This window comes from Balaenoptera musculus, chromosome 4 (genome assembly GCF_009873245.2).
Source record: "Balaenoptera musculus isolate JJ_BM4_2016_0621 chromosome 4, mBalMus1.pri.v3, whole genome shotgun sequence".
Classification (NCBI taxonomy): Eukaryota; Metazoa; Chordata; class Mammalia; order Artiodactyla; family Balaenopteridae; genus Balaenoptera; species Balaenoptera musculus.
The window spans coordinates 9,531,609-9,553,972 of NC_045788.1; the positions used below are offsets into that span (position 1 = coordinate 9,531,609).

At 46.3% G+C, this 22,364-nt stretch overlaps 2 protein-coding genes across 10 annotated transcripts in view; one reads left to right on the forward strand and one right to left on the reverse strand.

Annotated features, from left to right (window-relative positions):
• TBC1D5 (TBC1 domain family member 5) overlaps positions 1 to 9,043 on the forward strand; it is a 538,946-nt gene extending 529,903 nt beyond the window's left edge. For all 9 annotated transcript variants that reach the window (XM_036849871.1, XM_036849872.1, XM_036849873.1 and 6 more), the window contains 3 exons: positions 858 to 937; positions 1,747 to 1,881; positions 6,650 to 9,043. In XM_036849871.1, the coding sequence (XP_036705766.1) occupies positions 858 to 937; positions 1,747 to 1,881; positions 6,650 to 6,937 (503 nt within the window). In that variant the 3' untranslated portion in view covers positions 6,938 to 9,043. The remainder of the gene's footprint in view (positions 1 to 857; positions 938 to 1,746; positions 1,882 to 6,649) is intronic.
• Positions 9,044 to 9,141: 98 nt separating this feature from the next.
• PLCL2 (phospholipase C like 2) overlaps positions 9,142 to 22,364 on the reverse strand; it is a 191,041-nt gene continuing 177,818 nt past the window's right edge. Inside the window, exon 6 of the mRNA XM_036849869.1 lies at positions 9,142 to 9,981. Coding sequence (XP_036705764.1) covers positions 9,802 to 9,981 — 180 coding nt within the window. The 3' untranslated portion in view covers positions 9,142 to 9,801. The remainder of the gene's footprint in view (positions 9,982 to 22,364) is intronic.

The following is a 22,364-nucleotide window of genomic DNA, read 5'->3' on the forward strand; positions in this document are numbered from 1 at the left end:
GGTGCTCAGGTGGTATCTTTGTAAAAACGTGTTTCAATTCCCCCCCCACCCGGAACACAGTCTCCTGCGTAGCGCTGGGGAGGGGCTTCCACTCCTGCTCTCCCCCGAGAATCCCCTCCTCGGAAGCCACAGCCCCCAGCAGGGCTGGGTGCATCCGTCAGGCGGGCGGTGGGGAAGGCCGAGGTGCCCTGCTTGCTGAAGCTCTTGGTGGGCAGCTCCGCGGGATAGCTGGCTTGGCGGGTCCTCAGATCAGGTCTGGCTGAAGGCCCTCCAGCAGAGGCCAAGCCTCCTGCAGGGCACAGGGAAGCAGCTCCTGGGAAGACCCCGGGTTAAGTGTTGCTGACTCAGTGAGCTTGTTCTTTTATTTTTAACATTATGTTGAATTGACAACATTCTATACTGTTTACATTTTTTAAAGATGGTGTCTTTAATGTACGTCACCTGGGAGGACCTGGTCTTTATTTAGCGAGAGGGGTGAGGCAACAACATTGAACTCTGAGAAGTGTAGGAAGCCCAGCGGAAACACCCCTCCTCCCAGACGCTGGATGAACGCCCCACGCTGTTCACCACGTCGTAGGTCAGCAAGGGGCGCCCTGGGCCCTCTGCAGGAGTAAGACACGTCTGTCACCGTGAGAGCGCATCCGTGGGACGTTGGGGGAGGCGGTGTGTACCAGGCTCGGTGCCCCCGCGCTAGGCCCGGCACCTGCCCCGTCTCTAGATGGGCTGAGCGTCCTTGGTGGGAAGAGTTGCTGTGAAACTTGGCAGAAGCCTTCCCCAGCTTGTCTGAAGTGATGGTGTGACAGCAGATAAGTTACACTCAGGGCACTAGTTACAAAATGTCATTCTTCTATTTTCAGTAAATATTCAAGAAGTGATACTACAAGAAAATTTGGAAAAAGAAGATCAAATTCTGGTTTCCCTGGCAGGACTAAAGCAGGTATGTCCGTTGCTCTGACTTTGTGTCGCACGGGCCACCCTTTTAGTGCCTGTTGGGGAGGGCACCAGGGCGCGGGTACTGTGACATCAGAGCCAGCGTCCCCTGGCCCCGCATTTCCTCCCAGACGGACCCCTCCCGACTGCCCAGCTGCTCACGCCCCTTGCTCCGTCCAGCAATTATGTCTGACTAGCCTGCAGCCCAGACTGGTTTCTCATTTCCCACGCCTGCCCCTTCCTCTTAGCAAAGCTGTTCTGTTTGCTCCTCATCGAAGCTGCTGTGGTGTGTGTGGTCCAGCTCAAGTCCAGTCGCTCATCACGAATGTCCCGGGAGCACAGGGCATAAACGATCACCTCCCATAACAGGCCTCAGCCCCTCAAGGGCCGCAGTGACTCAACCCTTGAAGGACCGAATGGAACAAAAATGTCAGTGAAGAGACGCGGCCTGCGTTATTAGCCCTCAGCTGGGGTGGCCCCCTTCAGAGGCTGAGGGCTGTTCCGTGGAGCCGGGTGGGAGGGCACGTGGTGTTTCCTGCTCTAGGGTAACCCCCAAGGGCATGACGCCCTGTCTGCCCCTGTGAGAACCTGGCTATTCAGGCTGTGACATTTTCCTTGGTCATTCATAAGTCAGTGGTTTTGATATAGAGCTGGATTTTTTCTCCTGTTATTACTTTCTTATGGTCATAAATTCATATCTACGCTATAAAAGAACAGTCAATGACAAGTCTGATTCAGATGTATTCGAGGTTTAGCTGACATTTAAAACCAAACTCATTCATCTTTCTCATGGATTTTCTTCTTCTTTGAAAATAGATCAAAGACATTCTAAAAGGTTCCCTGCGTTTCAACCAGAGCCAGCTGGAAGCCGAGGAGAACGAGCAGATCACCATCTCAGACGACCACTACTGCTCCAGCGGCCAGGGCCACCTGCCCAGGGCCGCCAAGCAGGTACAGGCGCTCTGAGAACGCTGTCACATTAGCCTGAGACGGAAGGGGAGGGGGGGATGCACACACATTCAAATTATGGATAATACAAGCCCACCGAAGTTACCTCATGTGACCACGTGTGAAGTTCAACTGTAAAATACAAGTGACCTAAGCCAGGGGTGATGTACATAGCTGTGCAAGTCGTGTACTCCAGTGCCCTGTGTAGTGCCCTTCAGAATAGACTAGTGTCTCCTGGAGTTGTGCAGTGCGCAACCTACACACCTGTATGCAGCAGCTTCGGCCTGAAATTCCTGCCAGTCCCACGGTGCGGTGTTAGAAAGCCGGATCTCTGCCTCAGTTATTGGTCAGTTGCCTTCAGCCGATGCCTCCATTCCCCTTTAGCACAAGAAGTACTGTCCATGCTTTCCTAATGCTGTCTTGAGTGTACTTCACTGGCCTAGAACCTTTTTGGCCTTCATGGGGAAGGACTTCTCAATGTCCATCCTCTAAGCCACATAGGTCAGCAATTTTTTTCTGTCAAGGGCCAGAGAGTAAATATTTTAGGATTTTCAGGCCACATATGGTCTCTGGCACATATCTGTTTTTGTATTTGGTGTGCTTGCTTGCTTGTTTCTACAGCCCTTTAAAATTTACAAAACAGAAACAGACTCACAGACTTGGGAGAACAAACTTACGGTTACTGAGGGAAGAAGGTTGGGGGAGAGGGATAAATTAGGAGTTTGGGATTAACATATACACACTACTATACATAAAATAGATAACCAACAAGGACCTCCTGTATAGCACAGGGAACTCTGCTCAATGTTCTGTAATAACCTAAATGGGAAAAGAATTTGAAAAAGAATAGATACATGTATAACTGAATCACTTTGCTGTACGCCTGAAACTAACACAACATTGCTAATCAACTATACGTCAATATAAAATAAAAATTAAAAAAAATATATATGTATACATAAGCCATTCTCAGCTTGAGAACCACACAAAAACAGGCCACAGGCCGGATTTGGCCCACGAGCTGTCGTTTGCTGACCTGCACTCTTGGGTGTCAACATGGTATGTAATTTATTCTAACATAGAATCCCAGAATTTTCCAGTTAGGAAGGATCGAAGCAATACCTGCTCGTTTTACCAGTGAGGAATTGTTTTCAGAATGCCTGTCCCAGTTCAGTCAGCTTCCAGCTCCACCATGCTGCCTCCCGGCGTGTGATCTGATGGGACTAAACATTCCTAATAATATTCTTTTTAAAATGGTGTGCAGAGTTTCATCTTGAAAATCTCCCATTAGCTCTCATCTAAGTTACTTTCTCAAAAACTAGCATCCAGATGCTTGTAAATTATATATTTTTTACGATTTTAAAGAAGCAAAATGACATTTTAGAATGGGACTTTTTCAGTTTTAAGAGTACTCTTCCAGAAGAGAACCCTGAGTGGTCTGTTTCATCCAGCTTTAGAAGGGAACTTTCAGAGAGCATTTTGAGTCTTCATTTTAAAGCCACATGAATCCAACAGTAACATTGCAAGCTTACCTCGATTAGTTCCTCCAGATTCCCCTTCCATGCCCAGATGTTTAATTTTTCAATAATTATTTATTTATTCACATATTATTGAGCTTAGGCCCACCCCCTGACCATTTTTAGTCGACAATTTTATTTTAAAATTTAGCGTGATTTTTTTTTTTTAGTTGAATGTCTAAAAATACTACAGAAAAAGAGCTTTGAAGAACACTAACAAATTTGCTAATTGAAAACTTCTTGAGTGTACTTTGTAATCGTCCTTCCCAGTTTTCAGATTTGTAAGAACCTACCAGTTGCCAGCGCTGCCCCAGCGGACCCAGTGCAGCCTCCACATGAGCTGGCCATGAGCCGGGAAGAGGATGCAGTGCGATAGGCCCTCGTTCCCGCAGAGAACTGGGCTCACCCCACCTGGGGGCAGAGGGCTCGGTCCCCCTGCCAGTGCCCCCCCCACCAGGGACTTAAAAGGGCTCTTCCTTTGTGGCAGTGCACGCACCCCACTCCCCCCTGGGAAGCTGGTGGAGATGTGGCTGTTCTTTCCATCTGATCACACATCTTCTCTCGAGCTCTGCCAACAGCAGAGGGGAAATTGTATTCTTTTTTTCTCTTTTTAAATTAATTTATTTTTGGCTGTGTTGGGTCTTTGCTGCTGCGCGCACGCGGGCTTTCTCCAGCTGCGGCGAGCGGGGGCTACTCTTCGTTGCGGTGCGTGGGCTTCTCATTGCGGTGGCTTCTCTTGTTGTGGAATACGGGCTCCAGGCGCGTGGGCTTCAGTAGTTGTGGCTCGGGGGCTCTAGAGCACAGGCTCAGTAGTTGTGGCGCACGGGCTTAGTTGCTCCGTGGCATGTGGGATCTTCCCGGACCAGGGATGGAACCCGTGTCCCCTGCACTGGCACTTAACCACTGCGCCACCAGGGAAGTCCTGGAAATTGTATTCTGTAGGGTGAAAAGAGCTTCATTTTGTCCCTCCCTTCCGCAGTCTGTCCTTCACACACTTCTTTGTGAATCTTTGGGAGGTTCTGGATGAACTTCACTCAGATCCACCCCAGCAGAAGGAGGGACTTGGAGGACCCTTGATTCATCAGTCCATCAGCCCGTATCACCTGCCTCACCGGTCTTTGGTCCCATATTTTTAATCTGTGGTCCAGAGCTGCAGAGGGCTAATGCAGTAGCCACTAGCCACAGGTGTCTACTTAAAATTCAATATAGATTCCTCAGGATCAAAGAGAATTCAAAGTTAATTCAGTTCCTCAGTCACACTAGGTACCTCTCCAGTGCTCAGTATCCTCATGTGAGTAGGGCTATCTGCCTGGACAGCACAGAGAGGGGACACTTCATCAGCACGGAACCTTCCTGTTGAACAGCACCTGCTTCCACTGCGATCCTAAATCAAGCTGAGCAACAGGAGAGGTGGGGTGTCAGGGCGGGGAAGGTGGCGGTCCCGGCCAGCTTTACGCAGGACTGACATGTTGAGAAACTTTTTATATTGTGTGACACACGCCTGTGTTCGGCAGAAAGAGAAGACTGACGTAGGAAATAACAAAGTTTCTGTAAAGGATAGAAACGGCGCCAGGTAGTAGCTGAGATTGCTATGGAAATCCAGAGAGAAAGCTTACTTGTGTCTAGAAAAAAATTCTAGGTGGGAATCCAGAAGAATGGGGTCTTTTCATCTGCTTGTGACGTCGGCCAAGTCTCCAGGCCTCTGACCTGGGCCTCAGTTCTTGGTTCGTAAGATAATGGTGCAGTGGGGTAAGAAGAAAAGATGTTTGCAGAAGCCCTGGAAGTTCTAACGTGCCTTGTCTGGGCCGGTCATGGCTTTATCCAGAAACTGGGGGGAGGGCGGTGTCACTCACCGTTTATAACTCGACTCCACTGCTTTTCCAGAAACAAGCCAGATAATTAGTGACGGTAGGAACCATCTTTCCTTCTAGTCACAGGCTAAAACACGTTACAGGTGTTTCTCCTCTTCAAGTCCTGCCCGTGTCCTCACTGTATGCTAAAGGCGGATAGGTTATCATGGCATTTCTGCGGTAGAGACACTGCTCTGAAAATAGGACTGTGCTTGCTCACTCTGTTGTCAACCTCAGATAAGCTCCTGAGTGGGGTGGGAGGTCAAGGTTCTCGCGGCTTATAGCTCAGCACAGCAGTCACATGAACAAAGCATCTGCAGTCTGGAGGTGGGAGGCCAAAGCCAAGGCCTGACGTGCAGGCATGGACATGGGGGGACACCCTCCCCTGAGGCCCCCGGCCCTGACCACCTCACGGAGAGCAGTAATGGGATGAGAAAGGGCCATCTGTCTCACCAAACTGCCCTAGTGCCATTAGGGATCACGTCCCCTTCTACTGCAGGGCCATGTGCTGCATGTCTCTTCCGTTTTGTAAGAATTGCTGTGTTGACAGGCTGTAAACAGCTTTACAACTTGAGCTGAAGAAACTTGAGGCCTGCTGTGTCTCGGCACTGGCATCTTTAATGCCATTCTGTTCCTGTTCTCCGATTAAATCTCTTAAAAGTAGGCAGATTGTCAGAGGGGGAGGCACCTGAGCCACTATTTAGCCGCTGGCCCGCATGTCACTCAGGAGAACATGAAATTCAGAGGGGGCCTGTCAGGCACGCCCAGATTCCCTGAGGAGTGTTGCTGGCTCTCTATCCAGGCTCTGCCCAGAGCCCAAAGGTGGTCTTGGCCGTGCTGGAGCCAGAGGTCCCCCGGGGGCCTTCCAGCCAAGGGGCTCTGTACCCCTCCTTAGACTTCAGGCCCTGCCCCAGTTCCCACCACCCCTCGGGGAGAGTAGGCGGGCAGGGCAGGCAGCAGGTGTGGCCACTGCATTGGCGTAGTGGGCCGTGGGCAAGGGCTCTTCCTGCCAGGCTGGAACATCCCTGGTCAGACTGTGGCTGTACTTCCATCCCAGGGCTGGCAGGAGCTTCTCTGATCTTAACCCAAAACCTTGACCAGTGTCCTCGGATGTCAGCTGCTTTCGTTAAAAACAAAACACATAATTACTCAGAAAGAAAGGAAAATAATTGTAAAGCCATTGCATCTCTGTACTTTTTGCAAAGGACCATTCCGGGTTTCTGTGTCTGTAGAAGCTCCCAGGCCCCCGCATTGTCCCGGGAGCCCCCCGGCGCTCAGCCCGGATAAGCCAGCTGTGAGATAGGAGGACATGGAACACATTGGGCCCCCCTGCAGCCCCCCTGCTCCGCATCTCACCGTCTCACCGTTTCTTCCCTCCTCCCCTGTGCTCTGACTCCTTCCCAGGCCCCTTCAGCAGCGCCGGGGTGCATGGAGAAAGGCGACACGGACGACTTCATCCTCGTCTCCAAAGACGACGAAGGGGGCGGCGCCAGGGCGCCCCCGGTGGGCCGGGCTCAGGCCCCGCGGCCCCTCCGGAGCTTGGCCCGGCGCGCCCCGGTGTTCTCAGACCCGCTGACCGGCCCAGCCTCGGCCTCGGCCTCGTCCGGCAGCCCCAGCTCCAGCCCCGACGACGACAGCAGCGGCAACAGCAAGGACTCGGGCTTCACCATCGTGAGCCCCCTGGACCTCTGACCGCCGCCCGGCCACCCCCGCAGCCCCGTGAAGACGCCTCTGAAACCCAGCCTCTTCCCAGCGCGCACGTGGCCTTGGTGCAGCCCTTGAAACCTGCGGAGAGAAGCAGGGGGCCCGCTGAGCACGCCGGCAGACCTTCCCCAAAGTGCAGACGGCTTTTCCCTGTAGCTCACCCGGCCCCGCCAGTAAGGTCCCCAGCATCACACTCACTGTCCAAAAAGACCAAAGCACAGCTAGGATCACTTGCTCTGCCCTCTCCTCCCCAGCGAAGAAGGTGTGGCCACTCCATCCGGTGTGTCTAGAAGGAAGAAGTGGGTTTCAAATCTTCCCTCCCCCAGAGCATCAGGCATAGGAAAACTGATATCAAGAGAACACTCTCTCGGGAAATCTGTATCTCAGCCTATTTCATACTTCGTTCCTCCCTTGGGAAGCCACACAGTAGAGGCCAGGTGCAACCAAATGGACTAGACCTAGTGGATCCCAGGGCTGGAAAAAACCTCCCACATAGTTACAGCGCGCTTTAGGAACAGGGTCTAAACTTAGGAGTCACATTTACCTGCGACCCGGTTCCAGTTTTCTTCATGTGTGAAAGAATACATTTCTAAACCTCAGATCACATCAACTCTGGCCATCACTGCCCCTCCTTAAACAATTGTATTTCATCCTTTAGAATCTTTCTTAGTCAGAAAAGAGGGTCACTTAGCCGCGAATAAGCCATGACTGTGTGCTCTGCTGATTTGGGTCATCGAGTGCTGCCTGGAGTGGGATCTGGACAAGCAGGAGAAACACTGCGACTTGGGGGACAACCCCCCAGCAAGTGCGCCTGCTTTTTTCCTTTGAAGAGAGGGGTCAAAAGAAGGCTGACTTTCTTAGCACGGAAACGTGGAGCAAACCCTGGGCTGGGTCACTCCCCCGACAGACTTTGTGACCTCGGGCACCGCATTTTATTGCTTTTGTCTGCAACATCTGCATCTGGGAAAGGACACGTCAGATGGAATGATCTCATAGACCCCCTTCGGTTTTGAAGTTTGCTGATTCTAAAAGCCTATATGAACCCTAGCCAATGACAGGTGCCTTGGTCTCAGAGTCATTTAAGTCACATATTAGATAATATCTGCCATTACTATAAATGTAGCAATTTTTTTCAATTTTGTAATATTTTAAGTCATTTTTTATGATTTCTTGATTTTTCACTGAATATTGCTATTTACTTGTCAGCTAAGTTCAAGGATTGCTAACAGTAATCTAAGTTACACATTATTTTATTTCTCAGTCTACAAATCTACTTTTAATTCTTTACTAGTTTCTACATATTTTTGTTTTTGTTTTTGTTTTTGTTTTTTTCCAATGTAGAGTTCATTTCCGAGCTAAGAGCCTAAGCTGCTGGCTGGTTGCTGGCTGGTGTGAGCAGGAAACCACACTATTATTCAAGTAACAGAGAGGTTTAATTTTCTGACTGGAATGACATTGAGTGCAGACCAGTGGAGATGTACACCTTAATTTAAGCACACTATCAGCAGGCAAATGACAAGAACTGGGAAAAGAAGGAATTGTTTTGTAAAAGGATATTTCAGGGTCTGGGAATAAATAAATAAATTCAATATATCAGCCTGAGCATTTCCCTAACTGTGATGAAATAATGAGGCACCAAGTTGTGGATTCCACATAGGTATCTGGCGTACTTACCTGAGTCAATGAAAACAATATGGACAAATGAAAAAGCAGTTATTGAAGATTTAGAAAGCTTTTACCCTTCCAAAATTTGAGAGCAGTTTGCTTTAGGAGAAGCAGTAATTAGGCTTCAGTGTCCAGTAGGTTTTCTAAAATAGCACGCAGTTTCACTGATTTGGACAATAAAGTCTTGGATTAAAGACGGCTGGCCAGGGGAGCATGGCACCCATTCCAGCCCCTCCACCTGCCACTGGCTTACTGTCTGCACCATGTCCAGGTTCACTCCCCTACGGCACGAATCAACAGGCTGAGAAGGGGGAAGAGGTGTCGGTTGCTTTACTGACAGCTGCCACTATGTAAAGTCATGGCTGCTCTATGTACTAAAAGCAAAATGTCAAGCCAGACAAGCAACTTATTTTTGACAAAGCTGTTCACCAAGTAACTGGCCACTCCTCTTAAGAGTAGAATATCTTGAACTGGAAATTTTTAAAAAGTTAAACTTTCATTAAATTCACGTACTGTTATTGGAGAAATATCATAAAATATCTTTTTAATGTGACCACTACTTAATACGATGAAAAACTATGTACAGTGTGTTGCTTCCAGGTTGGTTGCCTTTACATTGTGTACCCAGCAGGTGTCTCCAGCCAGGAGTGTCCGTCCAGCCGCAGTGCCCTTGAACCTAGTGGCTCTCCAAGTTCAAGGCTACTTACATTCTCCTTCGTAACCATGGCTCAGCAGGCACGCCTCCAAAAACATCTGGAACCCAGAGACCCCAGCAATCATACATAAGTAAAACTTGTAGATTCGGTTTTCCCCCAGTAAATACTAATTAGACCATACAATCCATCTGCGTCTTAAGACATTGTTTTCAGTTAGGAAAAGGTCTGTTTCTCGCTGGAACTAGAGGAGTGGCTAGTCTGTTGTTCACACTGGAACTGAGTTATGATGTCTTTGTATACAAATATAGCATATTTGGGCCAGGAAGAGAATTTCTTGTTAAAGAGTTTATTTGCCTCCACACGCAGGGTTGCTACATACATTCACAGTTTTAATAGACGGCAATTAGCTATTCCAGTTGTGCTTTAAAATCCCCAATATTATTTTTCATTAGTGAGTGCAAAGCAAATGTCCCATCTGGCTACAATTGGTCCTAGAGTTATAAATTCTGTAATCATCTCTAGAAGGTGCCCTCATTCTCCAGTATCATCGTTTGCTTTTTCGGGTATGACTTCAAGGCTCCGGCGCGGCTTCTGGACGTCGGTGTTTTCTGTGCCTGGTTTATTGAGTCCACAGGAGACAGCCGCGTAGTGGATCTGCTTCAGGTTCTCCACGGTCTCGTTCTTGGCGTATTTCAAGAGATCCGCTTGTCCCTGTGATAAAACATGCAGTTAGTTAGTGTGAGATGAGACATGACTTGTGGTTACAGTTTTACAATATAGGTCTTCCACTGAAATATAGAAATACTTTGCTTCCGCAAGAGGGCATATTTATTTCTGATCGGCACTGAATCCAAATAGGTCAATTTTAACGAAAAAACAAGTTTGTTTTCCCGGTTCCCAATGCCAGATTCCAAGAGTGTGCTGCCTTTTCAGTCCTTTCCGTTCTCTGGGTACTTTATGTTTACATACATGGAATCGAGCAGGCAGGGCTCTTGCTGAATGTCCAGGGTGATCTGCCTGCCACTCACCTGGGGTTGGGGCAGAGAGGCTGGAGCAGCCAGGAAAGGAATGACCGTTGGCAGATGCAAAACACCAGAGCCAGTGACCAGCCATTGTCAACACTTGGCCAATCAACAAACTTACTGTCTGACCACAAAAGATGTCCTAGTTGTTAATACATTAAAAATATTTCAAATCACATCTGTTAGTGTTGTGCAGTTTTTGAATCCAAAATTAACAATCAATCACAATTCAATGCTCTTACTGAGCTGAAACAGCAGGGATTCTGTATTTCAGTTAATTTTGTCAAAGCTTTCTTGCCAAAGTATCAGAGAAAAACAGTTGCCTTCCTTCTGAGGTGAGTGGCTGACCACAGAAACTCTCCTGCCCTCGGCCACCACCGTGCAGTGGCCACGTGGCCGAGAGCCAGGGAGCAAAGACGGCCACCTGCTGTCCCCGGGGCCAGCAGACACCTTTCTTCCCAATTACACACAGTGGAGGGAAGAGAAAGAAGAGGACACTCACACCACTTTGGGAGTCTGAAAGAGGCACGAAAGTGTCAAATATTTTTTGTTTTCATGCAAATCGGAATGCAAGTTATGAGTGGTTGGACCTCAGCATGTCTGGGGCCCACAAGGACTTCCGGGCTGTTCTGGAGCCGAAGTCCCCAATCCAGGAGGGCTTACCTGGGTGTCTGCTCAGGAGCACAGCAGACTTTAGGTGCCTTCACTAATGTAACCGAGCGGGACCCTATGGGTCCTTCCCGGGACAAGCCCTTCCCCCATCTCCTCTGCTTTAGCTCCTCCCTGAAGCACCCAGGTAACAGTATCTGGTGCACATTTCCTGAGTTGTTTCACAGATGTGAAACCCCCCCCCCCCCCCAAATGGGAGATGTTAACTACTTGATGACCTTGAGCACATAGCCCCCAGGCCTCCTGGAGCCTAAGCACTGATAATGTTAACCCCTGTGACACCACCCTGTTACCTCTCCATCAGCCAATCAGAATTGTGCACAAGCTGATCACATACCCTGTGACCCCCTTCCCTCACCTGGCCTTTGCTGAAAGCTTTCGGGGAGTTCAGGGTTTTGGGGGCACAAGCCACCCTTCTCCTCGCATGACCCTACAGTAAACCTTTCTCGGCTCCAAACTCCGACGTTTTGGTATTGTTTGGCCTCACTGTGCGCCGGGCACACAAACTTGCGTTTGCTAGCAATTTTGGTGAGCCAGCCAAGAGTCTGTGCCTGTGACAGGTCGACCCCAGCCAGAGGCAGCCCCTTCCCTGAGGCCCAGCAGCTGCCAGAGTACACTTCGCTCTGGGGATCTCGGAGGGACTGTCCCTGACAGGCGCTGGCCACCCCTCGGCACAAGGCTGTTCGGAACCGAGAAACGTCTGGAGCTGTGGTCCACATTCAGTGTCGCTTGCGGGTAAGTTGCTCCAGCCTGCGCAGGCTGGGCTCGTGTGTGACGACACCAGGATATCCTTCTCTGTTGTGTTGGTTTCACCTGTGGTGGAGCATTGGTCGGGATTTTTCCCTTTTTTGAACTAGCCTTGGTCATTTATTCAGCTTCATCTCTGATGGGACATTGGTTGAGTTTCTCCCGTTTTGTGGCTAGGCGCCTATGACCCTGAGAGACCCATTTGAACTGTTGTTTGCGTGATATCTGATAACACCAATCGTGAATAATTAGGGATGGATGATCAGAGCTCTGGTCCATCTTATAGTCCCCTGGGGTGTTTTTGCAAAACTTGGAGATCTTTAGCTGTGCTCCCATAAAAGAAAGAAAATATTTTTTTTGAAACATTGTGTGGCCTCAATACTCCCTGAGATCTGTAGAACAATGGCCCCTAATGGCTCAGCTATTGTATCAGAGTGGGTCTTTTGCAATTGCTTTTATCTTGGAGGTGTGTGTGGATGTATGTGAATGAGTGTCTCGGTACCTGAGTCCAAATCCTATTCTTTCTTCCTCGTTTTGCTGAAAATGAGGCTTGTGAATGTGAGCAGATGATATACATTATTGTCTATTAGTGTCATTTGTTTGTTTAAACTGCACTGGATATTTGGGAACTGGAAAAAAGAAAGTTCAAAAATAGCCCAAGATGGCTGGGTTTTATATAAGTGGTTAGTTAGAAGAGAAATTTGCATTTCTTTTCCTGTGCCTTTGAGATGTGAATGATCTCTCCAGATATTTGGTAACGTGAAATTTTAGAGTTGTGCTAAATTAAGTTAAATGATGGAAGTTCATCTGGTTGTTTCTAGATGGGAGAATTAAGGGGCAAAATAATACGGCTACAGAAAGTGATGGAAGGTTTGTAGAAAAGGAACTCTGAGAAAAGAGTTTGTGCATGGTCAGGACAGGCTAAGTTTAGATTGAATTTAACTTAAGTAAATGAATTTTATTATTAAAAGTAAGCTGGTGCAAGACTAGATTTTTTTCTCTCACTGGAAAGAGGACAAAGTTTTCCTGGAATGATGCCATTGATAACAGATTGAGTTTCTGTGCCTTTAAGTGATCTGTATTCGCTTTTGACATCTCTTCTCATTTTGGTTAAGGAATAAGTATTGTCTCACAATGACCTATGATCTTATTTGACCAAGTGTTTTGAAACTTTTTGACAAACTTCCCAAATATCAAATTTTAATTAATTAAACATTTTTGACCTCCAGCTAACTTTGCGATGCTTTGGAGAGCCCCTAAGGCATCTCAGAGAAAAATATTAAACTAACTAGGATTGTTTGGTATGTTAAATTACATGGGAAGCATTGTCAAATGAGTGATAAGCCTCCTCAGATTATACGGTATGGATAAATGTTTTTAATATAGACATTCTAGAAATTATATAAAGCTTCTGAAATTTGGATATGTCCCGGTATAATGTTATAATTTTAGTTGTTATCTTAAAATGTTGGGGGAGGAACCAACATGGCAGAATAGAAGGACGTGGAGCTCACCTCCTCCCACAAACACATCAAAAATACATCCACGTGTGGAACAATTCTCACAGAGTACCTACTGAACACTGGCGCAAGATATCAGACACCCAGAGGTGTATAGAAATATCTCCACAGAACCGGGTAGGAAGAAAGATTTTTTAAAAAGGAATAGGGATGGGACCTGTGTCCCTGGGAAGGAGCTGGAAAAGAGGAAAGAGTCCCGCACCCTGAGAAGCCCCCTCACCAGCGGGGATATCAGCTGGGACAGAAAGGGAGCTTCAGAGGCTCGGAGGAGAACGCAGCAGTCAGCAGCAGGCAGAAAAGAGAGAGACCGGCACAGAGGATCCGAGCTACCTTGCTGCAGTCCCCAGCCCAAGACACTCACCTGCTGGTACGTGCAGGGGCTGGGTGCTGAACCTCAGGCTTCAGAGGGCAGACCCAGGGAGAGGACTGGGGCTGGCCGCACAGAGACAGCCTGAAGGGCCTGGAGTGTGGTACGGGTGGCAACCAGGGGTGTACGTGGAAGAAGCCCGGGCCTGCCACAGAAGTGAAGCACCACTGCTAAGGGGCGAGTGAAGGGAGGGGCGGGGCCTGCCCCTTAGCAGCCTCTTTCTTGGTGCTGCTGCTATGAGCTCTGGGAGCGGGACAGCAGGTGTACAGTGGCGGGGGTGGGTCTGGCCTTAGCAGCTGTGGGCTTGGTGGGAGCACACACGGAGGCAGAGCCTGGGCTGTTTCCAAGGCTCCCACGGCGAGCCCAGGTGCGTGACTGCTGTGCTCCTGGTACCCGCCTTCAGTGGACTGGCGTGTCGGGATCTGTGCCGTTGGCTTTGTGAGCACAGTGCCTGAGGGACACCGGGGCCAACTGCCTGCATGCCCGCAGCGGAGGTGGGGCCGAGGGCAGTGCCGACAGCAGCGTACTTTGTGAGCCCAGCCAGGCGACACCACAGAGCACACTCCCGGGTGGACAGCTCTGGCAAAGCAATACTCAGTGGCTCCTCTCCAGAGGGAGTGCTCCAATCCCACCTATCCCACTCTGCAGCTCAGAATCAGATTGGGGGGCTTCTGCTCCAACAACTGTCGCAGACGGGGCAGCGACAACCATAGAGCCACCCAGTGCAGGCTCTGGTCACCACACCACCACCTGTCAAGCACAAACAGCCAGCACACGCTAAGGAAAGAGGTCACAGACATCCGTACTAAAAACAGCCCTCGCACCAAAAATATTAAACCCATGCAGGCTATACAGGGACGCTCCCACATAAAAGCAGCCCTCCAAGACCACAGTAGATAATTGTTTCTCCTAAACTCACAGAGTAAGAGAAACATAAGTAAGATGAAGAAGCAGAGGAACCACTCCCAAATAAAAGGTCAAGAGAATTCCCCCAAAAGAACAATGAAACAGACCTCTTCAGTCTAATAGACACTGAGTTCAAAATGGAGATAATGAAAATACTGAAGAAATTAACAAGGCCTATTGATAGAAATGCAGATTACTGTAAAAAGGAGGTAGAAACTATAAAGAGGAACCAAGAAAAATTAGGAAACTCATTCGCCGAGATGAAAGCTGAGCTAAAGGCAATGAATGACAGAATGAATAATGCAGAAGAATGAATAAATGATCTGGAAGATAGAATAGTGGAAATCACCCAATCAGAACAGCAGAGAGAAAGGCAAATTGAAAGAAAAAAAAAAATGAAAGCAATATAAGAGACCTATGGAATACTAATATAAAGCATGCCAATCTATGCGTAATAGGGATTCCAGAAGGAGAAGAAAGAGAAAGGGGGATTGAAAATGTAATTGAAGAAATTATGGCTGAAAACTTCCCAAACCTAAAGAAGGAAACAGATATCCAGGTACAGGAAGCACAGAGGGTTCCAAACAAGATAAACCCAAACCCGACCTACACCAAGACATACTATAATTAAAATAGCAAAAGTTAAAGATAAAGAGAGGTTTCTGAAGGCAGCAAGAGAAAAACAAAGACTTAATTACAAGGGAACCCCCATAAGGCTATCAGCTGATTTCTCTACAGAAACATTGCAGGCCAGAAGGGAGTGACAAGATATATTCAAAATCCTGGAAGGGAAAAAATCTGCAACCTAGAATCCACCAGCAAGATTACCATTTAAAATAGAAAAAGAGAGAAATGATTTCTCAGATAAGCAAAAACTAAAAGAATACAGCAATACTAAACCTATCCTACAGGAAATATTGAAAGGTCTTTAAATAGAAAAGAAGCAAGAAGTTATAGGAAAGAGAAAGTCACAGTTAGAAAGTAAATCACTTAAGCCAGTACACAGGTTAAAATGCTGTATGTCACAATTTCATTAAGCTTCTTTGTCAAAAAACATTATAATCAGATCTCTAACCTTGCCTTTTTAAGTCCTTTATCATTCAGAGACAGTTATGCTGATGCTTTGCAAAATGCTTCATCTCTAAGAAGAGTCATAGAAAGGACTTTTTGACAATCATACTGCTAAACTAGATTTTAAAAGTCTAATGGCAACTCTGATTTCATAAAACTGTTAGTAAAAAAGAATTAATTATATAAGACTGGTAAACTGATGAATATGGTTATAATTTTTTGGTTTTAAGGAAGCCTTTCCCCTTAAGCTAATTATGACTTACAGCAATTTGGTAGATTTTACCTTTGTAAACACAATTGAAACATTTATTTTTTCTCTCTACCTGATCCCTCCAGATATTGGAAACTCTTAGGTTCCCAGCAGCTTTATCAGGTAAATTAGGAAGGATACTTCCTAACAGGTGCAAAAATCTCGAGGTACTTTGGGGACCTCAAAAAGTGAGGAATTCACCTACATCTGTAAGGCAAAAATCTATGAAAAGCCCTTGGCATGGCTTTCCTGGCCCTCAGAGGGCTTTTAAAATTTCAGTCTCAGACTCCTTACGAAAAATTCCAACACAGCCAATTGAAAGGAGCCAATATGATCAATTAACCAGACTCATTTTGCAAACAAACAAATCTTAATTTGGCTATATTTGATGAAAAATGAGGGTAATTTTTAGAGAGAAAGAGATTACATTTCGGTAGATATCAAATTCTGACTCTGTTAATTGAGGTCTGCATTTATTGTCTAAGACTCACTTCCTAGACAGTTCCTTGTTGTAATGCTACATAATTGTAAAGTTTAATTGCATTATTAAGAAGGACACTCTTAAGTTTATTTCTGAAACTTATCCCAATCATCTACCTTTGGATAAATATCAGATGCCCCATGACCTGTAGCCAGAGCTTATACATACTGGAAGGAGCATTGCTAAAATGTGTCAAGAGACTAATTTAACTTGGGATAAGGCCTTGTCAATTGCCCTACTACAGATCAGAATGGCTCCCAAAAGGAGACGTAAATTAAGCCCCTTTGAAATATTGTATGGTAGGCCATTCCAGGTGTCTGCCCATGTGGGAGAATCTATAAATGCTCTGAAAGACCTAGCTGTTGCTAATTACATTAAAACTTTGGGCACTATACTAACCTCTGTTCATGAGTTTGCCTCCCACAGGTCTGCCTATCTAACTGAAGTAGCCTTAACATCCTTTCTGACCTGGAGACCAAGTCCTCCTTAAAGCCTATAAAGGTAAAGTGCCTGAACATCAGCTGACTGCAAGGTGGACAGGACCACATGTATTGTGGTATTATCTGTGTGGTAATACCACACTCCTTTATTGCCAAGAACTTGAATTTTCTGAGCTGTGTCAGACTGATTCTCAAAGCAGTGTCCGCTGGTGACAGGACCCTGTGGGTTCCTCTGTCAAGTTTATGATTAACCTCCTTAACTAAAACTTTATTTCTTTTCTTGTCGAACACCTGTTCTCCTCAGGATTGAGAAGTATCAAAGAAAAGGGGGGAATTGGAACCAAGCAGGACCCTATGCGGTCTTGCCAGGGCAGGCCCTTCCCCCATATCCTCTGCTTTAGCTCCTCTCTGAAGTACCTAGATAACAGTATCTGGTGCACATTTCCTGAGTTGTTTCACAGATGTGAAACCACACCCCCCTACCAAATGGAAGATGTTAACTACCTGATGACCATGAACATGTAGCCCTCAGGCCTCCTGGAGCCTAAGGACTGACAATGTTGACGCCTGTTACACTGCCCTGTTACCTCACCATCAACCAATCAGAGAATTGTGCAGGAGCTGGTCACGTACCCTGTGACCCCCTTCCCTCACCTGGCCTTTAAATATGCTTTGCTGAATCCCTTTGGGGAGTTCAGGGTTTTGGGGGTATGAGCCACCCGTCTCCTTGCAATAAACCTGCAATAAACCTTTCTCTGCACCAAACTCCGATGTTTTGGTACTGTTTGGCCTCACTGTGCGTTGGGCACGCAAACTTGCATTTGCTAGCACTAACACCTCTGCTCCCCCACAAGATGACACTGACTCTGGGCTAAATGAAAAGGGGTGCCAGGCCCAGACCAAGACAGACTGTCACCCCCAGTGGGCCTCACACCCACTGCATGCTGGGCCTTGCTCAGCAGCTTGAGATGCAAGCTGTTTATCAAGTTATCTTCCCGTCACCCCACAAGTCTCCACGAGCTGCAGGTCCCCTCAGCGCCACTCTGAGCTGACGCATGCTGGTCTAGGGTTCCTCTGCCGTCTCCCCCGAGCATTTTCTGCAAGCAAAAGCCAAGAATTGAACTTGTAAAACCTTAACACAATCTCATGGCCGGAAAACAAAAGCCAGGTTGACAGGAAGTTACAGCTTCTTCACTGTTATTTAACTGGAATATTAATAGTATGTGGTGACAAACAGAGTACTTCTTAGTAAATATTTTGTGGTTAGTCACTCTTCTGGGTGATGCAAGACTCATATACAAACTGAATACACTTCAATTCAGTATTTCATGAGTATTCAGGATCACAGGCCAAAAGCATAAACCTCCTTTAAGAGGGCTATGGAAACCAATATGTTCTAACTCTTACAGCCACCACTCAAATTCAAACAGAAGGACTGCAAGTGTGATTAGAGTCCAAAATTTGAAACCACAGAGCCTATGATATGTCAAATTAGGCATGTAGGAATGTATACCAGCAAAGCCTACTGGGAACAATAGTCACCATTTATTGAGTGACTACTGTGTGCCAGACACTGAATTAAGTAAGCCCTTTACAAAGATTATTCTCATGACAGTCTCTCAATTCTGCAAGAGGGGTGCGATTACCATCCCCACTGTGTAGCTGAGGATACAATTTGGAGAGACCAACGGCCTCACCCAAGGCAGAGTCTACATGGCAAATTATACAACACACACAACTTTCTGTGTGTGTTTTGTTTTCTTTCTGGATAAACTAAACCAGGGCCCCAAACTATAGGGAGTTGAGCTCCTGCATGTTACATGTGACACTTTAAAGCCAGCAGAATGGAAGAGTGATGACATTTTAAGTGCACTCAGCACATCACCACTGATGCAGAAAATGCACTCTTCCTGTGATTAAATACAGGAGCAGAAATCTAGATTTCCAGTTTTTGTTGAGTGACAAAAGAGTGGGCAACAGAATGAATGGGAATCTCGACTACCGGTTCTAAACCGCCACCTACCACACTCTGACAGTGCCCTGCGAGGGGTCCTGGGGGGTAGCTGATGAATTAACCAGAGTCAGGAAGCCCCCCACATGGCTCATCAGGCCTTCATCCCACTGAGGTCTCAATAAACCTTCCACTCAAAAAAGACCCCTCAGTCATCGTCACCTAAAGCTAGAGCAACAGGGATGGTGGCACAAGCTTTTCCACAGGAAAAGATTTGTTTTAAATGTTTCACTATTTTTTCTGTTGTGTGCCCACCCCCCTCACGTTGCTTCATGTGTATGAAGGGTGTGAATGTGAACTGAAAACAAACTCACATCACTGCAGCAGGAAGGCTGCCCTCCCTCCCCTGACTCCCACCCCAGCACTTAGAGGTTCATGAGAGGGTCTGAGAGCGTGAGGAACAGCAAGGGGACCTGGGGATGCAGCTCCTAACCTCTGCCTTTCTCCTGAGAAACAACTTTACGTTTCGTTCAACACTGATGGAAGGTGGGGCCCCCCCCAGGCAGCCCCAGGGAGAAGGTGTAGGGTCTGAGCTGAGCCTCAATGGAAGGCAGGAGAGGATTCCAGCAGGTCTAGGAGCTGCAGAGGACACTGTTTTCCACTTGTGACTCCACAGCTCCTGCAGATGATGCCTTTGGGGCCTCACCGTAGGGGCCTGGCTTCTATGTCACAAACCCTCTGAGTTCTGACTGTGACCACCCTCCCTGTTACAGACCTGACCTGGGAAGGGAGAGGTGCCCGCCTGCACAGAAGTGGGGTGAGGGTCTCAGGAGCAGCCAGCAGGGTCTCCAGACAGCAGAGGTGAGCCCAGCCAAGCACAAACGGAGGAGGTCAAGAGATTCCAGGTAGAGGACCAGGGCTGGAGAGGGGGTGGGAGCGAGGGGATGGGAGATGAGCAGGGCCAGGATGGGGAGCGGGAAGGCTTCTGAAGACACTAGCAAAAATGGCGCCCATGTAAGCACTTCCCTTGCACCATTAATCTTTCAAGCACACCTCTGCATAATTAAACATTAGCTGAGTAATCACAAATTCCACACCAGTGGGATCCAAATGTCTGAGGTTTTACTGTGTTTTAAATGGGTCAGAAAGGACAGCCTGCCTAGTGACAAACGCTACTGTAGTTTGATTTTCTGAGCCACTCTGAGGAGTTTTCACACACTAAATAGAGAAATGGCTTTTAGTCGATTAGAGCTTTTTAGGAAAACAGGCAACATAGTAGATCACCTATAATAAAAGAAGTAACTAAAGGACATTAGCATCAGTAAAGGAAAGGAGTGGGACATAAGACTATCAAAGTAATTTTCAGAAACAAATGTTAGTCTTCAGGTCTTCCAGGTAAGTCTGCACCTCAGGTAAAAACAAAACAAGATTAATGTCTTACCACAAACCTCTCAGGACTTCCCTGGTAGCACACTGGTTAAGAGTCCACCTGCCAATGCAGGTGACATGGGTTTGAGCCCTGGTCTGGGAAATCCCACATGCTGTGGAGCAACTAAGTCTGTGCACCACAACTACTGAACCTGCGCTCTAAACCCCACGAGCCACAACTATGAGCCCGTGTGCCACAACTACTGAAGCCCACGTGCCTTGAGCCCATGCTCCGCAACAAGAGAAGCCTGCACTCGCCACAACTAGAGAAAGCCTGTGTGCAGCAATGAAGACCCAATGCAGCCAAAAATAAATAAATTAAAACAAACAAAAACCTCTCACAAGGCTCATCAAGAAGAGAAGAGAGAGGACCCAAATAAACAAAATAAGAATTGAAAAAGGAGAAGAAACAACCAATACCACAGAAATACAAAAAAACCATAAGAGAATACTATGAAAATTATATGCCAGCAAATTCAACAACCCAGAAGAAATGGAGAAGTCTCTAGAAACACACAGCCAACCAAAAGTGGATCAAGAAGAAATTGATAACTTGAATAGACCAATCACTAGAAGTGAAATAGAAACATTAATTTTAAAAACTCCCTACAAACAAAAGTCCAGGACCAGATGGCTTCACAGGCAAATTCTACCAAACATACAAAGAAGAACTTATACCAATTCTCCTCAAACTCTTCCAAAAGACTGAAGAGGAGGGAATACTCCCAAAGACATTTTATGAAGCCACCATCACCCTGATACCAAAACCAGAGAAGGACACTACAAAAAAAGAAAATTACAGGCCAGTTTCTTTGAAGAATATAGATGCAAAAATTCTCAAACAAAATGTTAGCAAACTGAATCCAGCAACACATAAAAAAGATCATACACCATGACCAAGTTGGATTCATCCTAAGTTCATAAGGATGGTTCAACATACACAAATCAATCAATGTGATACACCACACCAACAAAAGAAAAGACAAAAACCACATGATCATCTCAATGATGCAAAAAAATTTTTTTGATAAAATTCAACATCCATTCATGACAAAAACTCTTACCAAAGTGGGTGTAGAGGGAACATAGCTCAACATAATAAAAGCTATTTATGACAAACCCACATCCAGTATAATACTCAATGGTGAAAAGCTGAAAGCCTTCCAGCTAAAATCTGGAACAAGACAAGGATGCCCACTCTCACCACTTCTATTCAACATAGTATTGGAGTCCTAGCCACAGCAATCAGACAAGAAACAGAAATAAAAGGTATCCAAATTGGAAGGGAAGAGGTAAAATTGTCATTATATGCAGATGACATGATACTCTATGTAGAAAACCCTGAAGACTCCACACAAAAACTATTAGAACTGATACACGAATTCAGCAGAGTAGCAGGATACAAGATTAACATACAGAAATCGGTTGCATTTCTTTACACTAACAATGAAATATCAGAAAGGGAATGTAAACAATCCCTTTCAAAAATACATCAAAAAAGATATAAATAAAATACTTAGGAATAAACCTCACCAAGGAGGTGAAAGACTTATATGCTGAGAACTATAAATCATTAATAAAGGAAACTGAAGATGATTCAAAGAAATGGAAAGATATCCATGCTCTTGGATTAGAAGAATTAATATTGTTTAAATGGCCATACTATCCAAAGCAATCTACAGATTTAATGTGATCCCTATCAAATTACAGAACTAGAACATATAAGCCTAAAATTTATATGGAACAATAAAAAATGCAGAATTGCCAAAGCAATCATGAGGAAAAAGAAAAAGCAGAAGGCATGACCCTCCCAGACTTCAGACAATACTACAAAGCTACAGTGATCAAAAAATCATGGTAATGGCACAAAAACAGACATTGGGATCAATGGAACAGAACACAAACCCCCAGAAATAAACCCCCGCACATACGGTCAATTAATCTTGAAAAAGGAGGCAAGAATATACAATGGAGAACAGACAGTCTTTTCAGCAAGTGGTGCTGGGAAAGTTGGGCCGCTGCATGTAAAGCAATGAAGTTAAAACACATCCTCACACCATACACAAAAATAAACGCAAAATGGCTTAAAGACTTGAATGTAAGATATGACACCATAAAACTCTTACAAAAGAATATCGGCAAAACATTCTCTGACATAAATCACACCAATGTTTTCTTAGGTCAGTCTCCCAAGGTAATAGAAATAAAAGCAAAAATAAACAAATGGGAGCTAATCAAACTT